General features: G+C 31.1%; 3 protein-coding genes across 3 annotated transcripts in view; all 3 read right to left on the minus strand.

Moving 5' to 3' along the window:
- Window positions 1–14,971, minus strand: part of LOC122269433 (zinc finger protein 271) — a 249,420-nt gene that overhangs the window by 198,646 nt on the left and 35,803 nt on the right. The gene's annotated exons all lie outside the window — the stretch shown is intronic.
- The window catches only part of LOC107436172 (endothelial zinc finger protein induced by tumor necrosis factor alpha), a 251,571-nt gene that overhangs the window by 118,426 nt on the left and 118,174 nt on the right, over window positions 1–14,971 (minus strand). The window lies entirely within an intron of this gene.
- LOC107446733 (zinc finger protein 845) overlaps window positions 1–14,971 on the minus strand; it is a 32,268-nt gene that overhangs the window by 12,452 nt on the left and 4,845 nt on the right. Inside the window, exons 2-3 of the mRNA XM_021144858.3 lie at window positions 14,207–14,299; window positions 10,918–12,309 (exon numbers count right to left, since the gene is read on the minus strand). Of these exons, the coding sequence (XP_021000517.3) occupies window positions 10,918–11,847 (930 nt within the window). The 5' untranslated portion in view covers window positions 11,848–12,309; window positions 14,207–14,299. The remainder of the gene's footprint in view (window positions 1–10,917; window positions 12,310–14,206; window positions 14,300–14,971) is intronic.

Consider the following 14,971-nt stretch of genomic DNA (forward strand, 5'->3'; position numbering starts at 1 on the left):
ATTCCAAATATGTAAAAAAAAATATATGTTTATTCAGAGAAAGTACGTTTTTGTGTCTGATTTCGTAACTTAATTAATAGTTAGCACTAATTAATTAGCATATTTGAAGTCACCCCCAGGAACCATTAAGATTGACATTTAGTTCCTGAAAATCCGATCATTAGAACGAAAGTTATTCAGGGTGATATCTTTTTTTTTTTGCGGACTGTACATAATTTGTTCTTATTTTATTTGAATTTTATAAGTTGTAATGATTAATAATAATTGATAACAGTCTCTTTGCCAGAAAAATCTGGAATTCGCAAATTTTATGACACATTTTTTTTCAAGATCGTAAATTTTAAAATTAAAAAAAAAAAGTAATAATAATAATATGTTCTTAAAATTTCTTTCTTTTATATCATTCTGATATTCAAATATTTGGAACAAAATAAAGAACAATTTATGTACTTACAGAATTTAAATAAAATAAAGAACATTTTAGTTCCAAGCTAGTCAAAACATTTAATTTCATATATAGCACAAAAAATTGGAAAATGATAATAATTGCTGAGATATAATCTCATTATTGCCTGTTAGCATTCAATTAGTTTGCTAGTAAAGCGTTTTCTTGGTTTTCATTTGTGTGTAATGGAAATTGTAATTATTTCCATTCAAAAAATGATTTTACTACTCTATTTCAATTGCAAGGTACTTTGATATCTGGGTAGAGTTAAAAATATAAGAAAAGTGTTTCACATTATTTACTAAGATGACAAATTGTCTGTCAAGGATGATAATAAAATTAGTGGTTAAAAAAATAATTCATTGCGATAATGAACATTCAACTGTAATATTATTGTTCAGTAATCTAAAAGATTTTTTCGTAGCTATCCTTTGCATTTAACGCAACATTTGCTTTGTCTAAATTTTAATTTAATTTTAAGTTATATGTAGGTTACCACAAAAGCTTTTATAAACATGATTTTACTCTGATATTTAAATTGCAAGTTATTTTGATTTCTGGGTCGTGTTAAAAATATTAGAAAAGTGTTTCACAACATCCACTACGATGACAAATTGCCGTCAAGGATGATAATATAATTAATGGCTAAAAAAATAATTCATTGCGATAATGAACATATAGCTGTTATTGTTCAGTAATCTAAAAGACTTTTTCGTGGTTTTCTATTGCATTTAACACAACATTGATGCATATATATATATATTATAATAATTTAAATAATTATTCCTTGCAAAGGCATTAATAATGATCGGAAATTGATAGATGCGCTATACAATCGAACTCCTGATAAATGCTACGAATAATTATTTTCATAGAAAGGATTTTTATTTTTAATTCTCATCGGAAAATTTAACAAATTTACGGTGGCATGGCTCATATTTTGTTTAAAAAAATGTGTCATTAATTTGCATTTTTAATTATAACGATTTTAAAATAATAATAGTACACTAATGAAATTCAAAGGATTTTAGCTTCGAACTCGTTCTGTTAAATCATATATTTAAATATAAAAAAATGCTAATATAAACATCTATACTTCAGTTATAATAGAACCAGAAGCTTCAAACTAATAGTTATGGTTGAATAAGCAAATATCCTTCCTTCGGTTTGAATTAACTCAAGTTCTGAAAACTGAAACTAAACAAAACCGAAACTATAGTATATAGTTGCTCGTAATCTGAATGATCTCTGGTTTTAAAACTTCAATAAAGAAACAAATAAATTATGAGTGATGAATCTTTAAGCAATATATAAAGTAATATACGGGCTTTCAGAAATAAAAAAATTTTAGAATTTAAATTAAATTGCTTTTTAATGATCAACACTGATTGCTTAGGTACGGCGGGGATGACAGAAAATATGTAATCTATATGACGACGCGAAAGCCACTTTTTGTGCTTAAAACCGGTCTGTCTAAAGCGTGTTGCTTTTCTAAAAACCCCTGGAAAAAGTTAAATGTCCTTATCTCCTATATTAGTCCCTGGAATACACGTTATTATTTTATTCTTATGTCTATTAAAAGTAGAATCAATTCATTTTTATTTGTGTAATTGTGTCCCAAACTTATTAAAATGTATCAGTTAGGTTTTGATAAAATTTGTGTAAAAAAAATCGTATGTTTTGTGGGTGAGTGCGTATTTTCCTTTTAATATAGTTTTTTTAAAAAATCAAATTAGAAGTAGTTGTTGACATTTTACGTAAGATATTAATTGAGTATAATGCATGTATAATAGATAGGCCAAAATAGTGATTAAAAATTTGCTACAGTGTGTTGCAATAGCTTTGTTTTTGTAAATAAACGTCGGCGTGGCAGTTTTGAGTGAAAGGATTTTTCTGATATTTTTACTAACAAATATTTTTATTCAATTCATTTGCTTATTAACTGTAGATTTTATTTATTTTGTAAAATGTCCTTAACTTATTAAAATGCTTCAATCAGGTTTTGATAATATTTGTGAAAGAAGTCTTGAATCTTGATTTATGTGGTTGAGTTTCTGGGTGGCAGAGCTTCGAATATATGGATTTCGCTGATATTTTCACAAATACACATAATTATTTGGTCTATTAAGAGTAAAATTAATTGATTTTATATGTGTATCAAATTTTCTCAAATGTTTTAGTTAGATTTTGATAATTTTTGCAATAAAAATTCTCGGGGGTGAGTGAGCTCTCCCCTTAAAGATAATGTTTGTTATGATTCATATAAGAAATAGTTGTAATTTTTTTAGTTCAGACATTGATGAATATATTAAGTATAATGCCTGCTTCATAATTCTCCCTCACACTTGTTTCCTTTCAATTTAGGATGCAACTTTGGTTGAAGAAATAATTGAAAAGAAGTTGTTGTTGTTGTTGTTAATTTACGTCGCACTAGGGGCTATTGGCGACGGTCTGGGAAACATCCCAGAGGATGATCCGAAGACATGCCATCACAATTTTGATCCTCTGCGGAGGGGATGGCACCCCCGCTTCGGTAGCCCGACGACCTGCGCTTGAAAAGAAGTAGATGAAATTATTTACTGCAAGCTATGATGAAATGGAAAATATTATTCAATTAGACCTTCAAATGATGCAGAATGGCTCAGTGGGGCTTTAGTGAGGAAACTTGTTTCTTATTTAGTATCAAGTATCTTTCCGCCTATTGTCGCTTCTAAGCAGCATGAATCCTCATGGAGACATCTTTCAAAATTCAATCTGTCTTTAAGGTATTTCACAACAAGATGAAGGGCCAGCATAAAGGTGCGTACATTCAGAAAGATGACCCATTACCAGAAAGTAAAGAAGGACATAAGTGAATGGAACTGTTTTCTCTTATAAGAGCACCGCACATGAGTGTGCAGCAAAGAGGCTGTTTTCTTGGAATACAGAATTCCAAGGAAATTAGTTAACGATAATAATACACAGTTTGCAAGCTACCACAAGTGTGTTTTTCTCTTCACATTAATCGAACTTTAACTTCAGTTAACCATTCACAAGTTAACCCAGACAAGAGGAAGAATAAAGAGTTAAAGCCTATCTTCTTGCTATCTTGTAAATGAATCTTGATCAGAAAAATTACCAAGCATTCATTTTTCTCTAAATTCATCAAAACCACAGGACACCTGCAATTTAGACGTGAGAAGAGCACAATTGATGGTGTTGCATAAATATTTGAAGGCTGTTCTAGACAATAATAACTGTGTTCCGCAGATCCTGGTGGCGTACTTAAAACGATTGGCATCGATCTCGAAGATTGTTAGGAACGTGTCGATATGAAACAGGATCAAAGGAAAACCTACTATGACTGGAACCACAAAAAAAATTCTTCTTCTCCTGGTCGAAAGGTTTGGGTTATTTCACATCCCATCAGCAAAGCCCATAGAAAGAAAACGTCAAAATTTATGCCGCAGCGTGATGGGCCTTATATCATTTTAACTCAAAGATCCCCAATATATTATGAAGTTACGAGTTTGGACAAACCTAACACGTCTGTTGAAGCATATCGCATTTCATGATTAAAGACTCCCGTTGCACCTCTGAAAAAGAGTGGTCATCCAAGAAAAAGTTATGAAAATACGGGACGTTTATTGTAAACTGAGGGGAGTTGGTAATGAATAGTTCAGGGGTAATTGTGACGCAAAGGGGAAAATCCGGAAAATTTTATGTGCAAGCTATCACTTTATATACCATGCATGTTACACAATGTTCTGAAATATGATTTATAATTAATTTATCTACCGACAAAAAAATATCACATTTTTATAGAGAGTAATTTACGAAAATTCTTGGTTCTTACAAGAATCACAATTGCATTTTGAAATCGCGTGAATATGAATATCGCGATATTGGATTTTAATATCGCATAAATATGAATCATAATATCGTATTTTAAAATAGGGAGAATAAATGTCGCGATATTGGATTTTAAGATTGCGTGAATACGAATCGCTATATAGATTGCGTGAATTCGAATTCCAATGCGTAGCTTTTAAATCACGCATAAATACGAAAATCGATGTTTGATGAAAAATCCAATTTGATCGATGTTTGTTGTAAAATTCAATATTGCGATTATGATTTCTGAAATTGGATTTTAAACTCGCGTGCATAAAAATCACTATACTGGATATTTAAACACAGTGACAATACGAATCGCGAAATTGATTTTATACACTCTTAAACACAAATCGCGATAGTGAGCTTTTAAATAGCGTGAATACGAATTGCAACGTGTAACTTTTAAATTTGGTAAATACGGAAATCAACGTTTGATACTTAAAATCACGTGAATCGCGATAATAACGGATTCCGGTGCAGTTCTAATTATTCAAAATGGCGAAGATCCGTGAAACCGCCAAAATCTTATGTACGTAAACGTTTCGTTAACGGAATTAGCTAAATATTCAAAATTTAAATCTTAGATAGCGGGATTTTGGGAAGATTTCGTCGGATTATGGTTTTGATAAACGGAAGTCTGAGAAATAATGGACTTGGGATACGCGGAATTTCGAGATATTTCGAGAAAAATCATTTGCTCGATTTCTAATTTTTAGACCCAAAAGAATGATATGAAAACCCCGGAATAAAATCACACCTGATAATTTGCCTAAATGGTCAGACCTCTCACTCACTACCCAACACACAAATAGCATCCTCTATTAACATTTAGAAGATATTCTTTTGTAAAGGTAGACTTTAAAGAGCTCTGTAACTTTTCTGTGTTAAACTGTTTCCTTCGACCCTTCATTTAACTAATTATCATATACGTACTTTCTCTGAATAAAAATACCTTTTTTTTAGATGGATTCAGAATTTTCTGACCCCCAAAGTATAAGGGACAGTCACAATCTGGGCATTATTATCACAATAGTATTATAATTAATTCACAATAATGAAATTATTACTAAGGGGATCACATTTTCATCAAACTCCTTGTATAAATGTGCAATAAAATATTATAATTTTTTTTTTAAATAGGAGATCGCAACGCTCGAACACGCCATCAGGAGAGAATACCGGTTGTATGCATTTGGTCCTTCTCCTCTTTTAGTTTTATAGGAATGTACTTCGATATTTCTCCTTTTCTTAATACTTTTCGTATTTAATTGTTAAAAATATTTTTTTTTCAATTTCCACGGTTGCTTTCTTTTAATCAGTTCCACATAGTGTCCAAACTAGGACTGGGCTATAAATCGATGCATCGGGAAATATATCGATTTAATGCATATATTGGCTGGCCGATATAATGACTGTCGTTTTAGGCGATGCATCAGAAATCTGATTTAAGCAGCTGATAGTGACGTTCATTTTCGATGCATCAGAAATTTGATTTAAGCTGCAGAGAGTGACTCTCGTTTTAGGCGATGCATCAGAAATCTGATTTAAGCCATCGTCATGTAAGACAACGCTATCGCGGTTTAACATGTGCGAATCCTTGCCTACGCTAACGCTGTCACCGCGCTGACGGAGGCGATTTTGATTTCGTCCGGTGGGGTCTGGTTCAGTTCATCGACAGACCATTTCATCGACTAGGTCATTTCGTCGACAGGCCGTTTCTTCGACAGGCCAGTTCGTCGACAAGTCATTTCATCGACAGGATCATTTCGTCTACAGGGTCATTTCCTCAACAGGGTCATTTCGTCGACAGGATCATTTCGTCTACAAGTAATTTCATCAACAGGGTCATTTCGTCGACAGAATCATATCTATGCCAAGGTTATTTCATCGACATGATCGTTTCATCAACATGATCGTTTCATCGACAGGGTCATTTCATCGACAACGTTATTTTTTCGACAGGATCATTTCATCGACAAGTCATTTCGTCGACAGGGTCATATCTTTGCCAAGGTTATTACATCGACAGGGTCATTTCGTCGACAGGGTCATTTCATCGATAAATCATTTCGTCGACAGGATTATTTTGTCGACAGCGTCATTTCGTTGACAAGTCATTTCGTCGATAGGGTCATTTCGTCGACATCGGCAGAATCATTTCGTCGACAGGGTCATTTAGGCGACAAGTCATTTCGTCGACAAGTCATTTCGTCGATATGGTCATTTCTTCGACAAGCCATTTCGTAGACAGGGTCAGGGTTTCGTCGACATTCCTACAATATTTAAAGTGCTACTGACCTTACCAAAAATGTTTAGAAGCACAGGCATAACATTGCAAGCGTGTTAGTGTTTGCTCTTTCCAAAATAGGTTTTTTCTTTGAATAGTGAATTTAATAATAGTATTAATTATTAAATTCTGTCTAATACTATCAAATTATACTATTTTTGGATTATACAATTATTATTTAGAATAATTTAATAAGAATAATAATAGTAGTAAATAAATGATGAATTAATTCATTTTTTAATTGCAGGATTTAAATTAGTTTTTGTTTAAAAGAAAATTAACAAAAAGTCAAGCCCAGGGGTGATTGTGAGCCCAAGTTAAAATTCCGGAAAATTTCTCGATTTAAAAAAAAAACGGTTTAAATTGAAAAATTAGAAAAAATTTAAGCAAGGTTTTTTTTTTTCTCAATATTTCTTAGTTTACTTAAACTATATTTAAAATTTTACACATACCTATACCATTTTAACATACCTAGGATGACCTGGAGAANCCCAGATAAGGCGCTAGTTCTAAGAAACCAGGCCTTGAGCTAACAAACCAGTATTTTGTTGGCGTCAGCGGGACGTTGACGTCACGCTGACGCCCAGATAAGGCGCTTGTCCTAAGAAACCAGACCTTAAATATTACTTTTTTTATGAACACATTTCTAAACGTCAGTATTCAACCACAAAACAACTTAAAGTCCTCAAATTTAGCATGAAGTTGTAAAATGTAATGAAACAGGCTCATAGCAATAATAAAAGTAGAAGTAAAGTTAGTACTGTAAAATTAAAACAATATTTTTAATCAATGAGCCAAGTTCTTCAAGAAACAGTTGTAGAAGTAGGTTGTTTATTTAAAACTTTTTATAGAACTTCTTTAAAAACACAATTGTTAATTTGGGCATTTGGCGATACAACACTTATAGAATTGAAGGATTTGTCACGTCAAGCGCTCATGTATCATAATTTTGATCTAGTTACGCTTCTATGTCATTTTGAGTTATGTTGCTAAGTTAACTTTCAAAAAATTCTATGGCTGGCAACAGCATTTTTATTTTTTAAGTTGTTTATTTTTATTTCTTTTAGAATTCGTTATTTTTTTAGCGAAATGTTTTTTAACCTAACAGAATTCTTTGCCGACTGATATATGAAGAAAATAAAGTAAATATTTAAGTGTGGTGAAAAGAATCTTATTTAGCTGTACAAAGTACTTCAGCCAAAATTTGGGAGCCACGTAAGAGAATTATATATATTAGATCAGAAACACATCATTAAAAGGCAGAATGCTTTGGTGCTTTCAAAACGCAAACAAAACAAAGCAAACGTTGCCACCGGCGGAAAAGAAATACAGCCAAACTTTGGGAGCCACGTAAGAGAATTATATATAATAGACTAGGAAGTTCTGCCCCTTTCTCTCTTCGCTCACTAACCTTCTTAATAGCCACTCATACAACTTAGTTTGTTTTTTCCTTTTATCGATATTATTTTTAAAGAGAAATTATATAAATATTGAAATTTTATGTATGAAAACTTTATTAATATGTCAATAGTAACAAAATTAGCGATTATTTGCCTATGAAAAAAAATCAACCGATCATCAAAAAAGTAAATATCTAAACGCCGGGAGTATATAAATTTTTGATAAAACAAGAAGTAATTTTACTAGCTAACTATCTAAAAGATTTGTGTTTTTCAGATTAAATTCTTTGTAAACATCACCATTGCTATCATTGTAAAAGTTTGTTCCTTTTCTTTCTCTTTTTTTTTTGACAAGATTTTAAACTGTATTAATGCGTATTACTCATTGTGGGGGAACATTATATAAGTATAATTTTCTTTTTATCGACAGAAAATTTTTGCAGCTCAAATGGCCTGTTAACGAAAAGAGCTTGTCATTGAAATTACCTATCGACCACATGGTTTTATTATCTCACAGATTCATTATATACCGTCTTTTTTTCCTCCCTACATCAACAATCATTCACAATAGTTATTGCAATTGCTTTTATGATGATAATCTACAATAATGTACATAAAAAATTAATCTTAGAAATAAATGCGTTACATATGACTAGGAAAAAATTGTGTTATATACAACTTAGATGTGTAAAATACAATTAATATTTCGTTTTTGCAACGTGATGTGAATTGAGGAGTACGCAATTTTCGTATAATATGCTTTTTTCCGGCAACTTCAACATACTATTAGATTTTGCATCAGGCTAGGTTTAAAAAATTTCATCATAAATATACTAAATTACAATGAAGTGCAAGAGGCATAACGTCTAATGTAAACGTCTTTTCTTAACATTGTCGACGAAATGACCCTGTCTAAGAAATGACCCTGTCGACGAAATGACCATGTTGACGATTACTTGTCGACGAAATGACCCTATCGACGAATTGACTTGTCAACGAAATGACCATGTTGACGATATGACTTGTCGACTAAATGAACCTGTCGACGAAATGACCCTGTCAACGAAATGATCCTGTCGACGAAATGACCCTGTTGACGAAATGATCCTGTCGTCAAAATAACCTTGTCGAAGAAATGGTGCGTCGATGAAATGACCCTGTCGTCAAAATAACCTTGTCGACGAAATGATGCGTCGATAAAACGATCATGTCGATGAAATTACCCTGCCGATGTAATAACCTTGGCAAAGATATGACCCTGTCGACGAAATGACTTGTCGATGAAACGATCATGTCGACGAAATAACCCTGTCGATATAATAATCTTGGCAAAGATATGACCCTGTCGACGAAATGACTTGCGGACGAATGAAGTGAATGCGACCCCTGTGGAGCTGTTGATAGCGTCTAGTTACGAAGACGATGTTAGTTTCGTTATGTTGAATAACGAAAAGCGAATTGAATCAGAACTCCGAGTTTCGTGCGAGGATCAGAAGTGAAATAGAACGTTATGCGCCATTTTTGTCCACGAAATGATGCGTCGATGAAATGACCCTGTCGATGAAACGATCATGTCGATGAAATTACCCTGTCGATGTAATAACCTTGGCAAAGATATGACCCTGTCGACGAAATAACTTGTCGACTAAATAACCCTGTCGACGAATTGACCATATCGGCGAAATGACTTGTCAACGAAATAACCCTGTCGACGAAATGATTTGTCGATGAAATGACCCTGTCGGCGAACGGACCCTGTCGATGAAACGATCGTGTCGATGAAATAACCTTGGCAAAGATATGACCCTGTCGACGAAATGACTATGTCGATGAAATGACCCTATCGACGAATTGACTTGTCAACGAAATGACCATGTTGACGATATGACTTGTCGACTAAATGAACCTGTCGACGAAATGATCCTGTCGATGAAACGATCATGTCGATTTAATAACCTTGGCAAAGATATGACCCCGTCGACGAAATGACCATGTTGACGATATGACTTGTCGACTAAATGACCCTGTCGTCAAAATAACCATGTTGACGAAATGATATGTCGATGAAATGACCCTGTCGACATCCCAATGATTTAGTCAGGAGAACTGACTAGTTAGGACCGCTTATTGTTAATTTCACTTTTTGTTTACTTCGCCATATCTCGAGAGCTTCTTAAGCGAATAGAAAATTTTTTACACTCAATTATAAAATTACCTTATCCAAAGATAATTCCGAGCAAAAATTAATTTTTAGTAAATATTTACCTTTCTTTATTACTTTATTTTAAGTCGGAAAAATTTGAAGTGTAAGGTATATAATCTTTTATGTCACTTTAAAGAATATAATTTTACAAGGCAAAATACAAAATTTGAGATATATCGGTCAAATAGTTCCTGAGATTTCAAATAAGTAGTTTTTGAAAAATAATATACTGTATAATCGAAAACTTAGATATTTAACCAGGTTTTTATTTTTTCTTCTCTTTTCTATTTTGATTACTGTCAGTTGGTTGGAAGTCAAATATACGGTATTTAACCTTACCACTATTTGTTACATATTTAAGCCTCATGTAAATTATGTCTACAACATAAAGATTCTTAAGTTGTGATAATTTTCAGTAGTAAGTGGTGATTTATCAGTAACAGTTTAATTACATAATTCATTAAATTTTGCTACATAAACTACAAATTAGGTTATTAAGCACCATGAAAATAACAAGAGACAGCTATATCACTAAACAATGTAAAAAACTTTTATTACATCCATTACAAGAGTAAAATTAGTTAGCAGTTTGAACAAAACCGTGGACAGTTGATATAAACTTTGTGAAAACTCTTTTAAAACGTGTAACAAGAATAAGATTTTTTCTGATTCCTGTCTTGTAACGATATGAGTGCCACTGTCTCTAGTTAGATGTTTTTTCGGCAAAAACTTTTATAACATGCACTACAGGATAAGGTTTCTCACCAGTATGAACGTGACTGTGTTCAGACAGTGTACTCTCACATGAAAAAGTTTTGTTAGAATAAGGTTTATGATCAATATGAGTGTGACTGTGTCTAGTTAGAAATTTCTTCAGCGAAAAACTTTTATTACACACACTACAAGAATAAGGTTTCTCATCAGAATGAACGCTTTCATGATCTGTCAGATTTCTCTTAAATGAAAACCTTTTATTACATATATTACAAGAATAAAGTTTCAAGCCAGTATGAGTGAATCTGTGTCGAGTAAGATATTGCTTATTTGAAAAACTCTTATTACAAACATTACAAGAAAAAGGCTTTTCACCAGTATGAGTGCGACTGTGTTCACTTAGATGTTCAGACCTTGAAAAGTTTTTATTACATACACTACAAGAGTAAGGTTTCTCCCCGGTATGTATGCGATAGTGTATAGTTAGATATCGCTTAAGTGAAAAATTTTTATTGCACACATTACAAGAATAAGGTTTTTCACCAGTATGAATGCGACTGTGCTTTTTTAGATAGGTCTTATCAGAAAAACTTCTTTTACACACACCACAAGAATAAGGTTTTTCAGTAGTATGAGTGCGACTGTGGCTAACTAGATTGTCTGATCTTGCAAAACTTTTATTACACACACTACAAAAATGAGGTTTCTCTCCGGTATGAATGCGGAAGTGTAGAGTTAGATGATGCTTAAATAAAAAACGTTTTTCACACACATAACAAGAATAAGGTTTTTCATCATAATGAATGCGAGTGTGCCTAGTCAGATAGGTCTTCTGTGAATAACTCTTATGACATACACTACAAGAATAAGGTTTCTCATTAGCATGAACAGTAAGCAATTTACTGTCTTTTACACTCATCATAACTGCCACCCTCTATCAACTTTTGTACCTTACCTTACCTTCTCGCAGACTTTTACATGAACTGTAATTCTTATACCAGGTTAAAATTAGACTTAGGTTAAGGTTAGATTTTTAGAAAAACTGCAATATACATTTTACCAGGTTAAAAGTCTAATGTAGATTTAGTAATTGATGAAAGCAAATATTACTTCACATACATAACATTAAAATATTCTGAAAGCAGTGTTTAAGTTGTTGGCAATAATTAAGCAACAAAAGTATTTAAGTTATACAATGGAAGAAACGAAAGAAATACACAGAAACGTCATGCAAAAATATTATACAACATTGTTTTTATGAATCTTTAAATTAAAAGGCCTTTCCACAATTTTTGGAAACTAACGTTAGAAAACGTTTGTGTAGCTGTTGTTTTAACACACACTTATTAACACTGGGCAGTGTATCCAGCTTAGAAGTACAACCCTGAAAAAAAAATTAATTTTTATATAATGTATAGCACATCTTGAAAAGTAATTTTTTATTGTCAGATATCAAAGCAAGCAATTCTTTTCAGATTTTTTGGAAGATTTTAATATTTTTCAAGTAATTGCAGAATTTGTTTTTCCCCAACTTAAGTTTATAATGCTTTTGATTACCACTACATATAAATTTAAAATACAGTTACAAAAATGTATGATATCATACAATAGAAAGTTTAAAGATGTCAAAATGCAAACAAAAATATTTTGTCAAATAATAACATTTTGGTTATCGTTTTACAACCAACTGAATAAGTAATCCGTGGCTTATTCAGGGGGGAGTGAAAAGAGAGATATGCACCCCATGATTTTTCTCAAAATTCAATTGCTTTTTTATTAAATTATTATTGATATTGTAAGCCCCAAAAAGAACTTTTGTTCCCTTACAGGGTTCCCACTAAATAAATAAATAAATTCCCTGAGTTTTCTAGGCATATCAGGTAAATTTCAATGAAAATTAAGACCATATTTTCAATAGAACACTTTGATTTCTTTAAAAATTTAATACGAAAAATATTAGATTTTCTGTGTAAAAAAATAATATTAAATAAGGATGGGAACATTTCAGTTTGACTAAAATGTGAAATTTTTATAACAAATAATTGTAATAGATGTAAGAATTATTTAACTGTAATCTCAGTAACTGATTACTGTTACTGACAATTTTAAGACTGGTTAAATTCCAGGTATGATACAGGAATATTCCAGGTTTTTGTAAAAAAAAATTGCAACTTTCCCTGATATTTGGAATAAAATTCCCTGACAATTCCAGGTTTTTTTGTTCTCCCTGATGCGTGGGGACCCTGCCTTTTTTTGCGTTTTAAGATGAAACATCATGCCATTTTATTAAGACAGACACCAATTTCAGACCAGGGTGTATAAAAATCATCATTTTTTTTAAAAAATCAAAAAAATCGGATTTTTTTGATTTTAATCGGATTTTTTTGATTTTAATCATGATTTTTTTATAATTTCAATTCTATGGAATATAATCAATTTTGTGTACCATAGATTTAAAGTTGTATTGTATTACTATTGTTACTTATGGTATACATTGGAAATAAACATTACTAACCATTATCAACAAAATATTTCTTAATAATTTAAAAGCAAAAGGTGAAATAAGAAATAAACAATAACAAAGTGATTTCAAACTACAAATCAAGAAAGAAATTGTTTATCAAACAATATGTGATAATTATTAATTCTACATCNCATTTTACAGTAGGTAACTTAATTACTTAATTTAGTTCTATTCTTCTCTGAATGAATAGTTAAATATACTGAATTAAAATGTTCATGAAATGCTGTTCAGATCACTTACTTTCTTTTTTTTATTCTTTAAAATGAAAGGATTATATTATTAGAGAACAGTGGTATACAAGTGTTTTTAAAGATAAAAAATAATTAATTAATTTTATTTAGATGAAAAAATTATGAAATTTAAAATAAAAAATGACAGGGTTTTTTAGCATTATTTAAATTTTTTCAAAAAAAAAATTTATAAAATATTTCAGAAGTTGACACTATAGTAACAAATAGAAGTTAACAGATAATAAGTAAAAATGAATTTATTTCAAAAGCTATTGAAAAAAAAGTAGTTTCAACATTTATTTTTTTATTCCTCAATTTTATTTCATTATGTTGAAGGGTATTGAGCTAAACCCTTTATTTATTTATTATACCCTTTATTAATTTTATCTAAAAGAAAAAATTAGCAAAGTTAAAATAAAAAATGATAGGGGTCTAGAATTATTAACATTTCTTCAAAAAAGAAAAAAATCAAGAAAATATTTTAGAAGTTAATAATTAAAAATAATTTTTAAAAAATTTTTATTTACCTAAAAACTTGTAATTCCAGGTCTTATACCATTCATTCCATTCCCTCTAATTGGGATCAACTCATTAAATGAAAGCTTTCACAACAGTTTAACCTTTAATAAATAGATAAATATTAGTAAAAATGAACCAGTATAAATAAAGAAAAATTAATTTACTTCAAAAGTAGTTTCAGCATTTATTTTTTCATTCCTCAATTTTATTTCATTATGCTGAAAGGTACCCACAAAAATTCTCGCAAGGGGGAGGATGCAACTGTTATACACTAAATATATATTTAAACTATATATATGATATAAACATGAAAGAAATTAAAAAAATTTAAAAATACAAATCAAATTAAAACGCTTTTGTAAACAAAAACACTTTTCTCGATAGGAAGTTTGGCTTAACCCCCCCTCCCCGTTCACTTTGACATCATAAGCAAACCCCGCATCATTTTGAAGTTAGTTTCGTTTTGGGCTAATTTTAAGTTAAATATTTTTTAAAATTCGGGGCAGGTTTTTTAATTCTAAACTGATTTAGAGAGTTTTAAGATATAGACTATTTAAAATAGTCAACATTCTGCGATTAAACAACGCATGCAGGTTCCTCATTACTATGTATAATTGAAGAAATGAAATATTTTGCAAAAACAGAAAAGGAAACTAAACTTTAGTGCAAACTGAAATACATTTTAATTATTTTTTTAACTGATAAAGGACTTAACGCCTTTAATCGGGACTGATTCAGAGACCTGTTTCAAGTAAAACTGTACTTTCTTAATC

This window comes from Parasteatoda tepidariorum, chromosome 9 (genome assembly GCF_043381705.1).
Source record: "Parasteatoda tepidariorum isolate YZ-2023 chromosome 9, CAS_Ptep_4.0, whole genome shotgun sequence".
NCBI classification, from domain to species: Eukaryota; Metazoa; Arthropoda; class Arachnida; order Araneae; family Theridiidae; genus Parasteatoda; species Parasteatoda tepidariorum.